The sequence below is a fragment of the Podarcis raffonei genome, chromosome 5 (genome assembly GCF_027172205.1).
Source record: "Podarcis raffonei isolate rPodRaf1 chromosome 5, rPodRaf1.pri, whole genome shotgun sequence".
Taxonomy (NCBI): Eukaryota; Metazoa; Chordata; class Lepidosauria; order Squamata; family Lacertidae; genus Podarcis; species Podarcis raffonei.
Genome location: NC_070606.1, coordinates 46,120,084 through 46,142,670, shown reverse-complemented (window position 1 = coordinate 46,142,670; position 22,587 = coordinate 46,120,084). Strand labels below are relative to the sequence as shown.

General features: G+C 40.3%; 1 protein-coding gene across 2 annotated transcripts in view; it reads left to right on the top strand.

Moving 5' to 3' along the window:
- The window catches only part of LHPP (phospholysine phosphohistidine inorganic pyrophosphate phosphatase), a 115,503-nt gene that overhangs the window by 16,089 nt on the left and 76,827 nt on the right, over nucleotides 1-22,587 (top strand). For both annotated transcript variants that reach the window (XM_053388953.1, XM_053388954.1), the window contains exons 3-5: nucleotides 2,973-3,126; nucleotides 6,265-6,328; nucleotides 9,849-9,941. In XM_053388953.1, coding sequence (XP_053244928.1) covers nucleotides 2,973-3,126; nucleotides 6,265-6,328; nucleotides 9,849-9,941 — 311 coding nt within the window. The remainder of the gene's footprint in view (nucleotides 1-2,972; nucleotides 3,127-6,264; nucleotides 6,329-9,848; nucleotides 9,942-22,587) is intronic.

The following is a 22,587-nucleotide window of genomic DNA, read 5'->3' as shown; positions in this document are numbered from 1 at the left end:
GACCAGGGTGCTCATGGGATTTCACTGGAGAGCAACCCCTCAACCTAATAATAAGTGCAGTAATGTTTGACTCTCTTTCTGACTAGACTTCTCAAGATCTTATGCCCATGTGCTCCTTGAGAGAACAGTGTTTGGGAATTGTGGATGAAGAGGTGCCAGGGTGAAAGTGCAGGTTGCAGGAGAGAGATGAAGGAAGAGGTTGCCCTCAAGATCAGACAGGGAAAGAAGGGGCGGCAGCATTAATTGAGGAAACGAAAGGTGAGGGAATAAAAAAGGCAGAGCCTCAAAATGATACTGAAAGGGGAGGGGAATAAATATTGGAGGATGCAATTATGTCCCTTTCTGTGTAACCACAACCTAAAATGAGGAAACGGTTAATGAGAAAGTTGTTATCTGTTCTGTTTTATCATAATCTCTGCAGGGATTCATTCCAAACATGTTGTCTTGTAATGACTGCCTCGGTGAAAAGCTGCTTATCTACTTGCTATGTCCAAACATATTGGGCATATTGTATTTTCCAGTAAAATGTATTTCATTTAGTGTTGTGCTGAACCTTTTGATCCCATGTGTTTTGGGGCAGCTTGAAGAGGGTGGAGATGAAGTAAAGTGGCCTTTGGAGAGATGGGATGGGGAACCTCTAACAAATTTTGTGGGGGACAGCAGAAAGGTTTACTTGTACTTTTTCTTTGATAAGATACAAAAGAAGAAGAAACAATAAATAGTACCCATGTTGAAAACAAAACAGAACGTTACAAAAAATGGAAAAATTGTTATTGTAGTTAACTAGACCTTAACCTAATATGGTATTTATAAAAATAAAGGGTTTACTTTATTAAACAGCATGAAGCCCTTAGCACAAAAGCTCACATATTTCTAGTATTTCCTAGAAGACCATGCGACCATGCAGTGCATGGTGGATAACATTGGTCTTTCTAGGACATGGTGTCAGGATGTAAGCGTTTGTGCAAAGAGTTCTGTACTTCTGCAAGCACAAGTGGGCTCTTCTAATGGGCTAACAGCCCTGCTTTTTAAAAAGTTCCATGTTTTAGAAAAGCTCATTCATGTTTGCAGCAGTGCAGGGCTCTTGGCGCTAAGGTGTCCTAGAAAGGCCATGTTACTACAGAGGAGAAAAAAGGGTTTGAAGAGGTAAAAAGTCTGATCTGCCAACTGATACGTTTATTAATGTAATGCAGACCCTCAACCTATGAAATTTCTCCAGAGTTTTTGTTTGTTTTTCCACAAAATAGGCAGAACAAACAATGAGACCTTGTGAAATAAGGACTAGGGCTTGATGCAACAGTAGTTCTAATTTGAGCATCATTTTTAAAATTTGAATTCTTCTTCTTCACCATCAAGACCACTGTTTCAGATATGCCAATTTGCCTTGTAATTCAAAAGAGTCACTTTTGGAAATACAGCTGATGTACACTTTTGTTCTTCAGTTTCATCCAAAAACATAACAAAAATGCTGAGCTGCAACTTTGGGGTGTCAAGTTCATTCCAAATGACGATTATCTGCTTGCCATCTCATAGATGCACTTGCTTGGTTCTCCAGCAATCAAGTGTCTGCATTCTGAGATGTGCTGCGGCTTGTGACCTGACCTTAGGTCTTGCACTGCTAGCAAAGAAGTGCTCAGAATGAGGATGCGTTTCACTGGAATAAAGCATAATTTTACACTGGTATCGCAACAAAGATGTGCCAGTTAGGTAACATCAAAAGGGAACATTTTGAGTTTGATGTTTCAGAATTTAGCTGCATGTAATGCAGAATAAAGGTAAAGGGACCCCTGACCATTAGGTCCAGTCGCGGACAACTCTGGGGCTGCGGCGCTCATCTCGCTTTATTGGCCAAGGGAGCCGGCGTACAGCTTCCGGGTCACGTGGCCAGCATGACTAAGCCCCTTCTGGCAAACCAGAGCAGCGCACGGAAACACCGTTTAGCTTCCCGCTGGAGTGGTACCTATTTATCTACTTGCACTTTGTGCTTTCAAACTGCTAGGTTGGCAGGAGCAGGGACCGAGCAACGGGAGCTCACCCCGTTGCAGGGATTCGAACCGCCGACCTTCTGATGAGCAAGCCCTAGGCTCTGTGGTTTAACCCACAGCGCCACCTGCAGAATACACACTAGCAAAATCCAGAAAGATTGGCTGTGGATGGCAAGCTGCTGTTGATTTATAAGTTTTGATTGCTTGGATTTTTCAAGTTCCTTTCCAGTGTTCTTCCATTGTGTTTTATGGCGTGCGCACACACAGAAGTGGAATTGCCATGTGGAGTGCTTTAGTTCAGGAAGGTGATCAGTCATGCTGTCTTCCAGGATGTTCCATACCATTCTCTCCACCCTGTTTTTCATTATTTCCCCTCAACAGTCAGTCAGCCACATTCACACAATGTGTATTAATACCACATTGAACAGTCAAAGAATTCTGTAGTTTGTTAAGGGTGCTGAGAGTTGTTAGGAAGCCCCTTTTCACCTCACAGAGCTACAGTTTCCAGAATTCCATGTGAAGACTGATTAATTGTGAAGCCACTCTGAGACCAACTCTCGGCACCCTTAAAAAACTACAACTCCCACAATTCTTTGGGAGGAAGCCATGTTTTTGTTTTTAAGTGGCGTTGTAGTGCTTTATACGTATGGTGTGAGTGTGACCTAAGTTCACTCCTCATTGGTATGTTTGGTTGTTGTTTTCATCCATCATAGTTTTTTCCTAAATATTATTTTTTTGCTTCTGCAACCTTTGGAATCCTGTAAGCCTGCTGATACCTCCCTCTTGTGGCTGGGTTGTGCCATTTTGATTATTGTAGTTCTCGGTGTGTAGATCCTTGAATTCACTTTTGGTGTATCAGACAGAGTAGTTCAGCCTCTCCCCCCCCCTAAAGAATAGTCAGAATAGCAGTGATAAGTCAATGAAAAGTTGAAGAAAGGGTAGCAAATATATGGCTTCCTGAAATAATTTGATTTTTTTGCCCCTTAGATCTTATCCCAGAGTTTGCTGATATTGATAGAGCAAACCCAAACTGTGTGGTGGTTGGTGATGCAGCAGACAGCTTTTCTTACAAAAACCTTAATGCTGCCTTCCAAGTGCTCATCGGTTTGGAGAATCCAGTTCTGTTATCTCTAGGAAGAGGGTAAGTTAATCAATTTATTTATAGTTCTCAGAAATATTGGGGATGCCAGAAATATATGTGTGCTGCTTGCTTCCCCTTCCAGCCTCTTTTGCTGTATTTTGACTTCTTTTTTGAAGCCCAGAATTAGGGAGAATTCTGCCACTATTGCACTGCTCTTTGCATTATCTTCTTAATAACTGCTTTCCCCATGGTTTTATCTGGTATTGCTGCGTATTAGACGTGTGTTTGCAAAGACTACCATGTATTTCCCCCCCAGCTCCCATTTTTAAAAGCACAGAAGAACAGCAACTGTCTCAGTAGCCTTTAGAACAACATGAAATCCGTTTTGCACCTAACACTGCCTAATTTTATTAAGGCTGCCTAACACTTGCTGCACACCATTTAGGATGTTTACAAGCTACAGGCTCTTGGGCTTCAACACCATTCCCAGCCTTTTATCTCCCTCTATCTCTTTGATATGTTGCTTTGCTTAATATCCATCCTAAAAAAGTACTGATCCCTAAAAGCAATTCTCAACCAGTGTAACTGTTTCCAGTAGGGGTAATATGCTTGTGGACTGCTGTCCTTACCAACATTTTTGCAGCAGCATTTTTTTCACTAGTTGCAATTTCTGGTCCATCTTCAAGGGCAGTCCCATGTAGGTTGCATTACAGTAATCCAGTTTGGAATTTATCAGAGCATGAGTAACTATGGCCAGGCTATCCCTATCCAGAAATAGCTGAAGCTGTGTAGAGGTGTTCCTAATCCTCAAGTCCACCTGGGCCTTGAGTGACAAAGATGGTTCCAGGAGCCCCACAAACAACACACCTCCTCCTCCTTCATGAGAAATGTAACCCACTATGAACATACTAATTACACCTAACTCCAAACCCCCTAATGACAGCAGCCTCATATAGAAGTTAAATAACATGGGATCCCTCAATAAAGCTTCCATGGGAGCTGAGCACCAATCACCCTATGCTATTCTCTGAAATTGTCCTTGAAGGTAGGAGCAAAACCACTTTAAACTCATGCCTCCAACTCCCTCAGACAGTATCATGTTCAATGCTGTCCAAATCCATGGAGAGATCAAGGTGAATCAACAGGCTTGCCCTCCCCACTGCCCTTTTCCTGACAAAGGTCATCAACCAGAGCAACAAAAGCTGAGACTGCGTTGAAATGGGTCTAGAATGATAATCGGTTTTATACAAGCACGCCTGAAGCTGCTCTACCACCACGTTCTTGAGTGCCATGCTGGGAGCATGTACACACTGGGCATCCCGCAGCCCTGCTTTAAGACTGTGCCTCTAACCTTGATTCTTTAGAGAATAACTCCCAGTGAACTTGGTAGGTCTTTCTTCTGAGAGGACCTGCTTTGATGTGGCTGATAGCTCCTTGTATCCCATTGATCTCAATGTGGTGCGCCTTGATTCCCTAAGCATGATTACTTGGAAGAAAGCCCAAGTGAATTCAGTGCAGTTTACTAAATGGGTCAATGGTTGGAGCTTTTAATGCACTGGACAGTATTGGAGTGCATCCATTTTGTTTTATTCCTTGGAGCTGTCCCATAGGAGGCAGCTTTGATTTATTTCTAAACAGCTGTAAGGCTTTCTTAGAGTAGTCATGCAGGTAGTTCAATGGAGCTAAGTAGGGGTCTACTGTGATTGTTGACTTCCTCTGATAGTGTGTTTGTGTGTGTGTTGGGGAAGCAGACCAAGTCTTACTTGGAGTGAAGTAAATGTTGCAGAAATATGAAGTGTACAAGACCTTTGTAATTCAAACCTCCTCTTTAGGCTTGTAACATCTTCCATAAAGGAGATTACTTTGCTTTGTGTGAGAAGGTGACATTAAATTTGCTTTGATTCAAAATTGAGCTGTGGTAGCATCTAGCTGCAGCAGCAGTGCTTCTAGCAGCAGTTATTTGTTTTCATGTGGTATTTCTGTAGTAATTCTCTCTCTCTCTCTCTCTCTCTCTCTATATATATATATAAAACAGAAAAGTATAGAGTTCATTCCTTAAAAATTATTTTGAAGAAAGAAACTAACATTCTTTCAGCTAAAGTTTTGGTGTGCTCACTTAGAAACCCAGAGCATTAGACTTACTGGAGCAGAATGCTCTCCTTGTGAAACTGGAGTGATTTACATTTAGCATCTGTTTTGGGCTGAGAGTGGGAATTGGCTTTGTAATTTCTTCTGTCATGCCACTGTCAGAAAATTAAGCTGTTTACGCTAGACTATAGAAGGTTAATGGCTGTTCTAGCAAAGGTCAAGTGGTCATTTTAAAGAGAGGCTATGCTGAATAATCGAAAATGGCAGAAGGATAAAGCATAAAATCTTATCTGACTGCTCATCCTATACATTTCTGCTCTCTACCTATCTGTCTTGGGACTTGAAAGAAAACACTTGCCTTATCCTGATTGTCTCTTTTACTATTTCTTGAAAAGAAATATGCTAAATAAGATTCTGAATATTCACTAAAAGAAAGGCCCTGGCTTCATTCCTGAGCATAGTTTATTTGGAGTAAGTTCTACCTCAGCATTTCTAAAGAAACATGGTTAAAATAATTGGTCAGCTTGGGTGGCAAACCCCCAGACCACTTAATCTTGTGTTTTCTGGTTTGGCTAGTCAGTGAGATTCTTCACTTACAATGGAAGAAGAAAGAGTGTTTAAGGTGTGTATGTACAGAAGGGAGTTCTGGCTTATTGCCACCATCTTGGTGGCATATACACCCATTTAGTAGTAGTAGTATTAGTAGTAGTAGTAGTAATAATAATAATAATAATAATAATAATAATAATAATAATAATGTCATAGGCCTCAACTGGACAAGAGACCAGGCCTCCCGATTCTCTCACATTTTTGTCAAAAGCAACCATAGCGAACACACCAAATTAGTTCATGGAAGGTGAAGTTATCAGGGACTCTTGGTCAGGATGTCTGTGTATTGTCTCCAGTATTGGAAGCGGTAAGCTTCTGAATGCCAGGTGCTGAGGAGCACACGTGGGGAGGGTGCCACTGTGCAAATGTGTTTCTTGCAGGCTTCCTTATAGGGAACAGGATGCTGGTCTAGATGGGACTTTGGTTTGATCCAGCGAAGCTATTTGTATGGTCTTAAGATCTAAAAATATTTGAATCTAATTTTAACCTTTTCATTTCCAGGCGTTATTATAAAGAAACAGATGGCTTAAAACTTGACGTTGGGGCATATATGAAAGCATTGGAGGTATTTTATAGTTCAAAGGGATATGTTTATTGCAAGCATCACACTGCATAACCACATTTGTTTGTATTGATCAGCATGTGACACAAATCGGAGGGAGGTTTCTTATATTAGAAATTGCAAGTGGGTCTCTGTCTTTCCTGGGCCTTTTTTGTTGTTGGAAATAAACGTTTTAAAAAGTCCTTGTTACTTTGGTGGTGTTGATTATTTGGAGGAGAGTAAATATATTCAGCTGTAAGAATAATGCACAGCTCTCTCATTTACTTTGGAACCTTTTGCTCCATAAAGCTTAGGAGTAAATGCATTTCACAAACTGAGGGGCAGAGTTAAGAAGTGGGCAGGGAGGTAGCTCATCAATTTTATATGTTAACAACTGACAAGATTCTAAAACTTCCGAATGGGTTTTATGATCCCTAAAAATGCCAATATATGGACGGAAGACGGCATGCAAAGACAGTGGTTTTGTGGGGGCCCATGTGCCATACTTGTTGATCTTTATAGCAGCAGTCCATATCACATGTGAGCTGTGACAGTTCTTTAGCAAATAATGTAGCACAAAAGGTGGAGCCTGTTGCCTCCTCGAAGGTGGCTTGCCAAGCACATACCTCTTAATTTCCCCAAGGTTTCAAGTGTTCATTTGGAAAGGCCTCTATTGTTGCTACTTTTATCTGCTGACCTTAATTTCCTTCAATTTTTGTATTATTTTGCTGTTGCTGAATTTATTATTGTTGTTGACCTGTATTGTTCTGAGCTGCCTTGAGAACACTTGTATTGAAGGGTGGCATATAAATGTATAAATAAATAAAATATCCTTAACCATAGCCTTTGTTGTTGTTTTTTTTAATAAATGTTTATTAACATTTTCAATGATAAAACAAAAAATAAAATAAACAAAAAATAACCAACATACAAAAATAAAAACACATAAAATTTCCATTACTTATTTTCTTTTACCTTATTTCTCTGACCTCCTCACACCTCTCCTTCTTGTATTCCAATTTAAATTGTTAGCTGAGCAAATCCTTATTACTTATTTCTCAACCTTAACTTAATAATTTATTTTAACATATTATTATTTTACCTTTTCTCTTTAATCCATTTCCTCAATTTATTTTTGCTAACCTTATTTTCATTTAATTTAGTTCATTTTAAAAACCAATTTTGCCTTATCCAAACTTAAACATCAATACTTATACATCAATACTCATTCTTAAAACATTTTTCTAAGATCGACCAATATTCCCTTCCACGAATTTCCCAATTTTCATACCAATAACAAAACAGAATAAAAACAGAACAAATTATAATTATGTCCCCTTTGGATTCCCAAACTCCACCCCCCCTTTCCCGGTTTCAGTCCCCAACAAATATCCATCAGTCTCAATCTACTATCAGCCTGGAGATCTCATATCCGAGGCTCTTAATTCTCTCTCAGTTCCTCTCTGCCGGTCTTTTTGATGGTCCTTAATTTTGAACACCAAATCTTGGAGAGGCTCCGGTTCAACAGGATCCATGTTTCTTCCAGCCAGGCCTCCATACTTAAAAGTGGAGCCTATGGGGTACTCCAAATCTTGTTTCTTACTCCTTTCAAAACCAAATGTCCCAAAAGCTCCGACTTCCACAATCAAATTTATAATCCTTGGGTCTTCAGATCTCCACATAAGAAGATCTTTCCATTTTTCAGTCTCCAATTCAGGCCAGACTTTCCAGATCAAATTTTTATCTTCCTTTGTTGTCATCATGTCAGGCCTCAAGCTCTCCTTTGAGACCTGCAGTATTACAGCTCCTTCTTTTTCTTCAAAAACAACATCTGTCTCCTTCTCCAAATTCTCAAAGCTCTCGAGATTCTCTGTTTGCCCAGTTGAATAGGCTTCCTGATTCAAATCCTTATCAAACTCAATGATGTTGTTTACTGTTAAGTCCAGAGTTGTAACACTTGTAGCCAAAACATCAAGTTGGCCTTGTATCTTTCCCAAGAGAACAAATGCTCTGTCCAATTCCATCTGGATTTTCCCTCCTCCAGCCAGTCTTGTAATGTCCCAAAACCCCCTCTAGAGGGATTTTGGTTCCTTAATATTCCTTTCAGCTCAAATCCAAAAGTCAAGTTAGTTTGTATCAGCTCTTCCTTATTTTCAAATTGTATCAAGTATTTCCAAATTGTAACCAGCAGAAACAAGAAAAACAAAGTTCTCTTTTTCCGTCTTGACAGCTAATTTGACAGCTGTCAAACTCTTCAATACCTCATCAACAGGCTCTCTCGCGGGGCGCTCCCGGGTCCGGGGGGGTGACACTTCAGCTCCCAAAATTTGTTCTTTATCTTCCAATAAGATTTCTTATACTGCCAAACCGTGAAATTAAAATCCTTAACCAAAAAAAAGAGAGTTCTCTCGACCCTAGTTAGCAGGTCCTTTACTTTAAATTATTTACAAGACGGGGAGGCGGACTTCCTGTTTAAGCCTTCCCCGATCGTGCTTAATTCATAAGAATTCTTTAAAGATCCAATTTCCGTATTACTCACGGGTTGTTACTTTACAGTCCGATTGCTCACAAGAAGAAGTCAGCGCTCTCCGACAATGGCAATGCGGCTTCACTCCGCAGAAGAAGCAGTCTATTCTCAGCACCGCGCCGCTCATCCCTTCCCTGTTCCGGAGCCTTTAAAAAGGCTCCTTCGCAGCTTGGGGGGGGCGCAAATGGTGCCGGCCGAGTCACCACGCTCACAGGCTTCACCGCCTGTGATTTTTAAGGGTCCCCGCTTTGCCGCAGCGGCAAGACCCGATCCTGCGGAGCCGATTCCCTCCGGAGCTCAGAGGGAATCCGCCATTAGTCGATCGCGCTAACCCGGAAGTCCCTTAACCATAGCCTTTGACCTTAATTTACAAAAACGCGCAACACACTTGTGGTTGGAAACGTATTTGCCCTGTGATGATGCCACCTTGCTGTTGTCAGTGGTGGCCAGTGAAGAGAAATGGAAACAGGAGAACTCACTGTGATAATAATGCTCCCATCACAGGGCGAGTGTTCCTCCATAATTGTGAGGGAGAGGAACTCAAGGCAGTGTTCCCATGCTGCACATAGCATGTAATTCTCACCAGAGTATGTGCCAGAGTCTTTAGGCATGCACTTGCATCTTTGAAAGATTAGGCTTCAAGTAGCTTGAAAGAAAAAGGCAGGCTATGTTAGTAGTGGTATGTCAGCATTGAGCCAAAGCATGAAGAGACTTGTTTCTATCAATTGCAGCATGCCTGTTATCTGCTACTTTTTGTGATACCATTACATTCTTTTCAAGTAGCCCACAGAAACGCATAGCTTTTTTAAAAAACAAAAACAAAGCAAGCAAACCTAATTTCTGGATAGTTTCAAAGAACATGTCAGGCTTATTACCAAAAAATATAGGTGTACATTGGAAAATTGGAAAATTATTTAGACATGACTATGATGATGATGATGTGCCTTATTTGTGTGTAAATCAATCAGACACCTTTGTTTTGAAAGTTACCCATGTTAATTTTGCTTTCTCATCTAGTATGCATGCGATATTCAAGCGGAGGTGGTGGGAAAGCCATCCAAAATGTTTTTCCAGTCAGCCTTGACAGAAATGGGCATTGAACCACACCAGGTAAGCTTTCTTGATTAATACCATCTGCGTTGATTCTAGCAATACTTCCAGGGGGTGTTTTGGAAGGGAAAATATAATCAGTCTACTTTCACAAAAGGTGGTATAACATGGGAGCTGCGAATTCACAAAGGACTTCTGCTCCTCTTCTGTGAAAAGAAAAATTGCATGGTTCCCATGTTAAATTGCTCACTCATGGAGATTACTCACATGAGTTGGGTACTGTTTAGTTTCTTTTACTTTCCTTTACTCCCTCCACCCCACTTTTTAAAGGATGAGTTGGCCATAGAGTATTTGCTTGAATACATTCATAGTGCAGAATGCAATTTTAAAAAATGACTTCTTATCTTTACCAAATCTTGAGTGAGTTTTGACATTGTAGGATCTACTATCTCATGTCTGTCAGAGACCAGATTCCTCTTCATTGGGTAATGGAGGTGAGGACTCCTTTAAGAAAAGCTGGTGGCCATCATTACAACTATCACTTCCAACTATTTTCTCCCCAAGCTTTCATACAATGCATTTCTCTCCCAAAGCAGTCTTCAGTATTGTTTCAGATTTAAAAGCAATTAAGTTCTTAAACACGTTTAAGACAATAATATTATACTGCTTTTCTTTTATGTGCCATAGCCTTTTAATTTACTCTATCATGTTATACAGAAGTTGGAGGAAAAACATGCCCTGGCTCCAGTTTAAGCCAGTGGTATAAGTCCTCCTCGACAGCACAAACTTTCACTTGGAAGGAAAAAGAGTTATGAATTACAAGATAATAATTCCATCCAGTGGTTTGGATGATATAAAGAAAAACAACAGCATGTGTTGTGTCTTAGAACCGAGAGCTGATGCTCTGACCCTGTATTTCATGCTTTGTTTGTTTTATCGTATTATAGAATATAGGCATTGAGAAGAAATAGTAAGTCATCGAGGCTCAGTTGTCCGTTGGATGATTGTCCCTTAAATAGATTTTAGACGGTTGATGTTCATTCTAATTTTGAAAATATCAGACTTTGGAATTTGAAATCAAAGGAAGCTTTTCCTTTTATATCACATTCCAAAGTTCTTTTTTTTGAGTGTGTGTGCCTTCTGTGTCCATTCCCTGTTTATTCTCTCTTACATTCTAGCATTCGGGAACACATTGACCCCCTTTTATACACAGTTGTTGTTGTCGTTTAGTTGCATTTACGCACACACAGAGTCTTACAACTGACTGGCACTATGGTAGTGTGGCAAAATGGTTAGAGTATTGGACTATGACCTGGGAAACCGGGGTTCGAATCCCCACTCAGTCATGAAGCTCAGTGGGTGACCTTGGGCCAGTCAGCTTCTCTTAACCTAACCTACCTCACAGGGTTATGGTGAGGATGAAATGGGGAAGAGAAGGCACACCACCTTGAGATCCTTGAAAGATACAGGTGGTCTATAAACTTAATAAATAGATATATAGTTCTTCCTTCTTCCTTGTCTGCTTCCCCACCAGCACTACACAGCTGTCTCTCGAACCATAGTGCTGATAGCTTCGCACAGTTCTATATGGAATATTCATAAATATTATATAACCCTTCAGCAACTGCACGGAGGTCATTTCAATACAAAGTCATTATTCTACCGCCAATACAACCTCAAAGCCTGCAGCCTGTGTTTCCCACAGTTGTTTGTGTGGCTTTTTTATACCAGTTGTTTATCTGATTTTGAAATTGCAGAAAGAGAGTTGTCTTGCCAGTGTTCTGCACTTTCATTTGTTAATCTTATTTTGCTCACTGCAACCATCATGTGCCCTAACATTGTCCAAATGGTGTGGCTTTGACCACAGTAAATAACAGTAGAGGTAATTATTCCTGTGATACAAAATCCTATAGGATCCTTCCCCACACAGGCAGACATATAAATGAAAGAAAGCTTTTTATGGCATTTAGTCATACTAATTTTTTTTTAAATGGCTTTTTATCCCTTATTTTGCCAGGGGTTCCTGAAAATGCTGCTCTGTGACTTCTTTTTTCTTTTTAAAGACAAGCAGTCTGTTAAAATCCTGATCCTGGATTTTAATCCTGATCTTCTTTCCTAGTTATCACGTAGCTAAGCTATATGTTTCACTTTTTGTAATCTTCCTTCACAAGTCAATCCTTAAAGCACTTTTAACTGTTTTTGCCACTCTTCCCCAAGCTCTTTCCAATTTGTTGCTATCTTTCTAGTAATGAGATGGCCAGGACCGAACACAGCATTCCACTTGTGCTAATCCATTAATCCCAGTTTGAAGGGCCCAGTGAACCAAAAGAGAAAACAGAAAACACTGCCACTTATTTTTTTAAAAACACCACACACATATGATGAAAAGGTGGGCAGATTTTGAGGAAAAAGCTCAGTGGACTAGCATCTGGTTGTTTTAAAAGGAAGCAACACAGGAACGATATAAACCCTATTCAGACACTCAGCCTCCTCAGGTGTAAACAAAAATTGGGATAAATGGGAGGGGGTTTGCCAGCCCTGTCCCCACCAGTATATCATCTGTATGTGATTCAGATCCCTCAGTGTGTTTGAAGGCAAAGGTGTCTGAAGCAAGATGCTGCTATTTTGAACTCTGTAGTGCTATAGGAACATTAGCATTCAGACTGCTCAGTAGGGCAAGACTTGAGAAACCATTGCTGGTAGTGTTGTGCTTAGATTTCCATTGTCTTAACAAGGAGATGGCTCTTCCTTGTTGTGCTTGGCTTGTACTCCCCAGAAAGACGTCTCAGTGCCTCACAGTGTTTGTTTCCATTTTTTTAATGGTTGACTGAGATGAAATTAATTAGGGACCAGCAACAAAATGTGCTCCCATTCAGAATTCCAACAGGAATGTATAGAAATACACATGGTATGGAAAAAGTAGATAGGGAAAAGTTTTTTCTCCCTCTGTTGTAATACCAGAACTTGTGGATGTCCAGTGATGCTGAATGCTGGAAGATTCAGGACATATAAAAGAAAGGTTATAAGGTATATAAACAATGAAACTTGCAGCAATGACCACCAACCTGGATGGCTTTAAAAGAGGATTAGACATATTCATGGAGGGATCAGATTCATGGAGGGACAGTGGATTCTACGTCCACTGTCAGAGATAGTGAATACCAGTTGTTTGAGGCTCAACTTACTTGCTGTGAAACAGACAGACATGTTCTTTTCACCTGAGCAATGCATGTATTTTGTACACATCCCCCCACCCTACACATAGATTATCTTTCACACGCGAAGCAGCCACAAGGAATGGCTCAAGAATGCAGCCATAATCATTGTGATTTGGGGGGAAATAGCTGACAGTTTTATCTAGTACATCGAGCTTGTCTGTTCATGCATGCAAGGTTTGTTGCGTGTGTTGGTATCTGCCTAGGATGATAAAATAGGGCCTAGCATGCTGACATTCACCTCATAAAATTGTTCAGGCCCATTTATGTATTGCACTTAAATATAAAATTAGCTGTATCATTAAATCATTGTAAATTCCCACCTGTGCTTTATCAGACATTACAGTGGGCTTTCCCCCCACCTTTCTTCACTTTGCCACTGCAATGTCTTAAACCGTTTCACTGCGGCAAAGCTAGACAGTGGCTAAAGTTTGAATTTTTTGGAGTTTCTTTAATCAATAAAGTTATCACCAGTCATTTCCCTTGATAACTGCTTTGTAAAGAGAACCTGACTTTGCTTGCTACAGCTGAGATGTTTTCAACCTGCTCTTGGAATAGAAGGTACTCCCTAAAGTCCAATTTTCATTTTAACCTTTCCTCAATAGCCTAGGAAAAAAACCAGATTGCTGGTATTACTTTAATAGAAAGGAAATTTAAACCTCTTAGAGGTAACCTGCCCCTTCTTATGATTCAATAATATGACAAAGAATAACACATCTTTAAAGGTTACTGAAATAGCCTAATTCATATGTTTTAGGACTGCTGTAACAGTGGGTGATTTTTACTGTATTACGCTAAAACCTAAATAATGTTAAGGTTCCAGTACTTTAATGCCATCATAAAAAGGTCTATCTGAAGCAAATTGTCCTGCTCTAATGGGAGTTGCAATGGGTCACACAAGAGTGCATAAACTACTGGTAGTTGCAAATTCCTGATTCTGATAGTGCCAAATATAGGTATGAAATGGTGCATAAGAATGCATCCCTCGTTCCCATGGGTCCATGAGGCAACTTTCCCACCTTGTCCCAATGTCATTATGTTGCACTAAAAGCAAGAATGTGATTTGCCTAGTTAGAAACCTCTGCTTGGTGCAGTGCATCCTGGATATCATTGAAAAATGGAAACAATCCACAAATGTGAGGCTGGTTGAAAACTTGAGAGTATGAATAGTGGCTTTATGTTTTCTCACTGAGCTGGAGTGCTGCATGCACACTGGTGGCATGGGAGTAAACTAGCATGGAAGGACAGGTAAACATCACTCTGGCCCTGCCTCACAGCTCTTCAGTCAGCAAGTGGTGTAGCCTCCTGTTTTGTCACCCTATTTTTGTCCAGGTACCTTAGCAGATACATCAGGAGCAATATTATTTTAAACCAATGACAACACACCTGAGCTGCTGCTTTCTCAATGGTAATAGAAGATTAGAAAGCTGGAATAATCTTGGACTCGTGCGTAGATAAACACACAGTAAATTGTTTTATACTGAGTCAGACCATTGGTCTATCTAGATGTGAATGATGTACGCCAGGTGCAAGCAGAAGGTAGAACCAGGACCAGTAGTAGATTTGGGTGAGTTCCAGTAGACCAGCGAGGATTTCTGACTCCTAATTATTTAATAATGCAGCAACAAATAGGCTCCACCTCCCCCAAAATGAAGGTCACTCCATCAAAGAAAGCTTGGGACGTGGGAACCAGAATTGAATTTATGCATGGAATGATTGTGTGGCACATTCTGGTACTGTAAACGAATTCCTAGGCTTAGTGTATGCTCAGATGCACCCTGTTACTTCATTGTATGTCTGCCTTGCATAGCCAGTCTCTTGCCCTCCTAGAAATAAAGTTATGAAGCCAAATCCCCAGGTACCCTTCAAAGCAATTTCTGTGGAATGAGCCAGCCTGGCTGCTCCCACCTGTAAGTGGCTTTAGCCAATGAGGGAAATTAGATACTGTATTTTTCGCTCTATAAGACGCACCCGACCATAAGATGCACCTAGTTTTAGAGGAGAACAAGAAAAAAAATATTCTCGCTCTCTGCACAGTGCCTCTCCAGCAAAACAGGAGGAGAAACGGAAGGGGCTCCGTTTCTCCTCCTGCTTTGTTGAAGGGACGCTGCGCAGCTCTCCCTCTCTGCACAGCGCCTCTCCAGCAAAACGGGAGGAGAAATGGAAGGGGCTCCGTTTCTCTTCCCGCTTTGCTGAAGGGGCACTGTGCAGCTTTCCCTCTCTGCGCAGCTTTGCTGAAGAGGTGCTGCGCAGAGAGGGAAAGCTGCACAGCGCCTCTCTAGCGAAGCGAAGTCAGAACAGCAAGAGGGATGGCTGCGGTGCGAAAGCAGCGATCCCTCTTGCTGTTCTGGCTTCTGGGATAGCCGTGCCAAGCCTCTTCAGGGCAGGGGGAGTGTTCCATAAGCTCCATAAGACGCACACACATTTCCCCTTACTTTTTAGGAGAGGAGAAGTGCGTCTTATAGAGCGAAAAATACGATAAGTATCATTGTGTTTAATGGGGTGGCCTACACTTTGGTTTAGGATTGGCACTGAGGAAAAACTAGGATATTGCGCCTTTAACAGCTGTGTGGCAGACAGAAGTTCAACATGCTCAGCCTTTTCTAGTACAGTGGTACCTCGGGTTAAGTACTTAATTCGTTCCGGAGGTCTGTTCTTAACGTGAAACTGTTCTTTTTCCGTGCATAATTTTTATTAATTTGTAAAAATCAAAATACAAATCAAATTATATCAATACTCTTGTTTTTTACAGAGAAAATAAAAAGGACTTCCTTCTGCCATTCCACGAATCGTCCATAATAACAAAAAAATAAATAAATCCGCATTCCTTTGTATGTAGTGCCATAAGTCACTCTCATTCTTCCTTTTTCCATAGGCATTACCCTTTGCTTCTACAGAGCACCTTTGAAACCCACTAGTGTTATCTGTTCATCAGTTAAGCTTTTCAGATATTCCGTAAAACTTTCCCAATCTTTGACAAACCTCTGATCTTTTTTATATCTAACTTTTCCTGACATCCTGTCCATCTCCACATAATCTAGTAGTTTGGCTCTCCATTCCTCTATAGTCGGCAAACTCTCTTGTTTCCAGTTTTTGGCTATCAACACCCTTGCTGCCGTTATAGCATATTGGAACAGTTTGCAGTCCTTCTTTTTTATCTCCTTTCCTACCAAACCTAGTAAGAACGCCTCTGGTCTTTTAGCAAAAGTATATCTTAACATTTTCTTTATTTCATTGTGTATGCTTTCCCAGAACTCTTTGACCTTTTGGCATTCCCACCACATGTGGTAGAAAGTCCCTTCCCTTTCTTTGCACTTCCAACATTTGTTGCAAGATCCGTACATTCTGGCTAATTTTACCGGGGTCAGATACCAGCGGTAGAACATTTTCATTAAGTTCTCTTTTAGTGACACACAGGCCGTGAAATTGAGGTGATGTTTCCAAAGTTTTTCCCACTCTTCAAAATAAATGTTACGGCCAAAATCTTTAGCCCAGTGTGTCATTACCGCCTTAACCTCCTCGTCACCTAAATTCCAATCTAATAGTTGTTTATACATTTTGGATAAAGTTTTTATGTTATTCTCCAAAATCTCAGATTGGAATCTGGACTTTTTGTCAGCATATCCTTTGCCTTTAACGTCTTTCTTAAACATATCGTTTATCTGATGATAATGTAGCCAGTCATATACTTGGGATTTGACCTGCTCAAACGGCCTCATTTTCCACTTTCCTTCCGCCTTCATTAGGAGTTGTTCGTAAGTTGCCCAATTGGCTCTCATGTTGGTCTTTTTAACCGACATAACCTCTAATGGAGACAGCCATTGGGGTGTTTTGGGTTCTAACACATCCTTATATCTTTCCCAAACCTCTATCAGGGGACCTCTAAATATATGATTCCCGAATCCCTTATGTCCTTTCTTCCTCCCATGCCACAGATAGGCATGCCACCCTGATCTATTGTCGTGGCCCTCTAGGTCTAACACTTCCGTATCTTCCAGTTTTATCCATGTTTTGACCCAGCATAAGCAGGATGCCTCGTAATATAATTTTAGGTCTGGGAGAGCGAAGCCTCCCCTCTCTTTTATATCCGTTAATAATTTAAATTTTACTCTCGGCTTCCTCCCCTGCCAGATGTATCTAGAAATTTCTTTGTGCCAGGTTTTAAATATCTTTATATCTTTAATGATCGGGATATTTTGAAAAAGAAATAGGATTCTTGGCAGTACCGACATTTTAATTGTAGCTATTCTTCCCCAGAATAGCAATTTGAGCCGACCCCACGTTTCTATATCCTTCTTGACCCCTTTCCATACAGTTTCATAGTTGTTTTTAAATAAGTCTATATTTTTTGGTGTTATCCATACCCCTAAATATTTCAGCTTTTTTGTCACTTCTATTTCTGCTTCTCTTTGTAATTCCTCCAATTTGTCTAATTGCATATTCTTAGCTATTATTTTTGTTTTCCTTTTGTTTAATTTGAAGCCCGCTACTTCCCCAAATTGGTCAAATTCTCTAAGTGCCTCTTTTATTGAATCCAGTGGGTCTTCCATTGTTACAACCAGATCGTCTGCGAAGACTTTAGTTTTGTGTTCGTGATGGCCGACCCTGATTCCTTTTATTCCTTTATTATCTCTGATGGAGTTTAGTAGTACTTCTAATATCGTTATAAATAACAGTGGGGACAGTGGGCATCCCTGTCTTGTTCCTTTAGTTACTGTTATTTCTTCTGTCTCCACATTGTTTATCAACAGTTTTGCCCTTTGTTCCGTGTAGATTGCTTTTATCCCGTTGTAAAATTCAGTACCTACTTCCATGTGTTCCAGTTGTCTCAGCAAAAATTCCCAGTTTACGTTGTCAAACGCCTTCTCAGCGTCCACGAATAACAATATGCCTTGTTTGTCGCATCTTTCTGTTAAATATTCTATTATATTAATAATGTTTCTTATATTATCTTTCATTTGCCTACCCGGCAGAAAGCCGGCTTGGTCTCTGTGGATATTTTTTACTAAGATGGCCTTGTATCTTCTTGCAAGGACTCCCGCGAAGATCTTATAATCTATATTTAATAGGGAAATAGGTCTGTAATTTTTAATTTGTTCTAAATCTGAATCTTGTTTTGGGATTAATGTAATCAGCGCCTCCTTCCACGTCTCCGGTATTTCTCTTTCATTAAGAATGTTGTTCATTACTTCTTGTAGTGGAGTCAGTAGAACCGGTGCCATTTCTTTATAATATCTACTACTAAACCCATCTGGGCCTGGGGCTTTCCCGTTTTTTAAATCTGTTATTATTGCTTTGATTTCCTCTATCTCAATTGGGGCATTTAATTTCTCTTTATCTGCTGGGGGGATCTTATTGATGTTCTTAATCGTTAAATATCTCTCTATTTTTCTGGTCCTATTCTTTCCAGTATTTCTAAAGAGCTCTCCATAGAAATCCAAAAAAGCTCTCCTTATTTCCTTAGGTTTGTTTATCTCTTCTCCTTCCACCACTATCCTGTTTATCGTATTCTGTTCCTTCCTTTTTTTCAGTTGCCAGGATAGTAGCTTTCCCGTTTTGTTGGCATGTTCGAAACTCCTCTGTCTCAGTCTTTTGATTTTCCATTCTATCTCTCTATTTACCAGCATTGTGTATTGTGATTGTAAAATTTTTATGTTCTCTTTTATTTTCTTATTTTTTGGGTTTTGAGTTAATTTCTGCTCATTCTCTGCTAGTTGTTGTATAATTTCTTTTTTCCCTTTTTCTCTCTTTTTATTCTTGATTGCGCTCTGCTGGATAAAAAAACCCCGCATCACCGCCTTACCCGCGTCCCACACCACCTTCAATTTTGTGTTGTTGTCTAAATTGTCCTCAAAATATTCTTTTAATCTGGTTTGGGCTTTTTCTACTACCTCTTGGTCGTCCAATAAGTAATCTTTAAGTTTCCATCTATTTGATCTGCTTTCCTGCCCTCTTAGTTCCATAATTAATGGATTGTGGTCTGAAATTGTTCTAACCTGAATCTCCACCCGTACCGCTCTAGTAGTTATCTCTTTCGAAATCCACATCTGATCCAATCTTGATGATGAATCATTGGGTTCCGAGTGGTAGGTATATTGTTTTTCCATGGGATGATTGAATCTCCAAATGTCTACCAAATTGCAATTTTGGATAAGGGAAAAAAACGCTCTAGGTAACTTCCCTTCTCTACCCTTTGTGTCCCTCAATCTGTCCATTTCTAACGACGTCACTCCGTTCATGTCTCCCAATAGTATAATTTTCTCATCGGCATAGTCATACAACTTTTCTTCCAATCTCCCATAGAACTCTGACTTGTTATCATTGGGAGCATATATTCCCACTATTATTATCTTTTCTCCCTGCCAATTTATTTTTACTGCTATTATCCTTCCTTCCTCGTCTTTAAATAACTGTTTCGCTTCAATTTGTTTTTTTATATAAATCACCACCCCCCTTTTTTTCTTCTGGTCTGAGGATACAAACTCGTTCCCCAATCTTTGATTAATCAGAATCCTTTTGTGCTTTCTCGCAATATGTGTCTCTTGGAGACAGATAACATCCAGACTTTCCTTCTTCAAGATATGTTCAATTCGATTCCTCTTTCCCCTGTCATTCATCCCATTAACATTCCAACTGTATACCTTTAACACCATTGTGATTTAATTTGTAGGGAGAAAAAAGAAAAGTGAACAGCTATAATTTCCTTTTGACCTTCCTCTTACGCTTCCTCCCCCGTCCCTCCCCCCTCTCCCTCCTCCCCCCCCGAACTTCCCGTCTCCCCCTCCAGAACTCCTTCCGATCCTATTCCCCCGTCTTTACCCTTTTCCTTTTGTGGTTTAAGTTCTTTGTATTTCCTTAAGAATTTATCTGTTTCTCCTGGATATAATTATACTGTTGGGTGTAGTTAATATCTGATAAAACAAAGAATGTCAAACACAGGGAAAAGACCAGAAGGGGGAACACCAGTGGACAGAAAGGGATCAAAGCAGGAAGGGGAGTTTAGGGCAGAGATATTAAGAATGTTTGCGGAGATAAGGGAGAGTGAGAAAAATGTAGAATGTAAGCTAGAACAAGTAGAGCACAGAATTGGGGAGGTAGATAAGAAGTTAGACGAAACAGTTAATGAACTAAAGAGTCAACTCAAAGAGGTATTCAGGAGGACACAGTCAGTGGAGGAAGGGATGAAAAAGACCAGAGCAGAACTAAAGGAAGTAAGACGTGAGGAGGAGAAAATTAAAGCTGAGATACTGGATTTGAACAAGAGCCAAGAGGATATGAAAGATTGGATTGCTTTGAATGAACTCAGACAGAGGGAGGCTAACCTTAGGATGAGAGGTATACCTGAAGTTCAGGGAGAAAACATAAAAGAGAAATTAATAACAGAATTAGCCCTTTGGTTGGAAACATCACCAGAAGAGGTAGAAAGGGCAGTGCAATCGGCTTTCAGACTAAAAACTAAGCCTCCAGGGAACAAAAAATTTGTAGGAGACTGCCTGATAATATTCAAAGACAGGGAAATAAGAAACAGAATTCTCTCTAAAAACAGAGAGAAAAGGTTAAACATTGAAGGAAACAACATAATAATTTTTAAAGACATTCCTGTCAGGCTTTTAAAACGTAGAGATTCCTACAAAGAATTGGTACAGATACTTAAAAGAAATAACATTGTGTTCAAATGGGAGTTTCCTGAAGGCATTTCCTTTACATATAGGAGCAAGAGACAAAAACGTGAAACTGTTCTTAATCTGAAACACCACTTTAGCTAATGGGGCCTCCTGCTGCTGCCGCTGCGCCGCCGGAGCACAATTTCTGTTCTCATCCTGAAGCAAAGTTCTTAACCCGAGGTAATATTTCTGGGTTAGCGGAGTGTGTAACCTGAAGCGTATGTAACCTGAAGCATATGTAACCCGAGATACCACTGTATAGAAATAGAGTTATGGGAAATGCTTCACCATGACAGTACTGTCTAATTTTGTGTTATGCCAGATTCACATGACAACTGTGTTATATTACACCATACCCCAATGGCAGCCATTTTGTGACAGCACACTCTCAAAATTCGAAATGTTCCTAGTGGTTTAAAAATGGCGACCTTTGTTCTGCCAGATAGATAAAACTCCAGGTAGATAGAACTCCAAACAGATAGAATCATCCCCCCCCCCCGCAAAAAAATAATGCCACAGGTACTAAGCCTTGCAAAGGAAAAGGCAGTAGGGGCTTTATTAAGTATTTATTCCTGAACTTTGATTAGTAACCATTGCTGATTTAGCCTTTTTTAAGTGTGTGAGATGACTGGCGATTGCTGCCACTTTTCTCCCTGCTACATTTAAGAGATTAGGTTGTGACAGAATGCCTGATTCAAGGCCGCTAGTAAGTTTTACGAATAAGCAGAGTTTGGGACTCTTTGCTCTGACCTCTGAGCCATACTGGTCCGTATTATTTGGACCTCTTATAGACATCCTCATCTTTTGGTGATCATTCTCATGCTTTCCAAGGTGAGTATTCCAATATTGGCTTTCCACAGCTCGTTGGCCCACTGGTCACAAGAAAACAAGGATATGTGTACCGCAATTTTATAACAGCCACTATCTCAAGGAAAACACCCATCTATGGTTGTCTTCCTTTTGTGACACATCTCTTATTTCTGTAGCCTTCAATGTCATTTTGCCTCTTGCGGCACCTTCTAAGTCTATAATAGGAATTTTAGTTAATTTAAAAAGATTTCCTCATGCTAATTGAACAAAATAACTGTGCTCCCTGTGTAAAATCTGTGGACAAACTGGCGATCTTTTAATTCTGGCCTTCAGCAGGCATGTGACCTTTCGGTTTTATCTCCCCCCCCCTCCATCCCTCTCTGCCTGCCCCCCCACCTTAGTATATTGCAGTCAGAGAGGAAGTTAAACCTAGGTTTGACAGGTAGAGTTTTTTATTTCCCTTGACAGTGCACCTCTTGACCTCTATCTTCTTGCCAATGATTTTTTAAATCCTAAATGATTTGGGAATAATTGCTCCTCCTTTAGTGATTATTGCCCTTCACCGATAGTAAATCTGTGAAATCCCAGGGGGCTGGAGTACATTTTTGTATGCGTATGCCACAAGCTGGCCTGGATAGGCACTGCTGCTCATGTGCAGCTGCACTTTCAATGTGGATGGTCTTCTCGCATGAAAACTTCTCTTTAGAGACAGAGAGGAATACTTCACCAGTAATCAAATGCCCCAGTTAATTGCAGCAAGGGATTTGATCCTTTTTAGGCCCCTCATTTTGCAGGCATCTTCCTTGGAGCTTTATAAACCACTGGAAAACTGTGTTTCCTTAAACATTTGATAGCAAACAGAACAACTGCCTAGGCATAGGCTCCTGGTTTAGTGGAAGGGAACTTGGCCCTGACCTGGAGCTGAGCAAGTCACGCAATTGTTTCCAAAATCCATTAAATTGGAAATTTCCATTTTGAAACAACAACCACATTTGAACACTCAGTTGTTAAATCAAG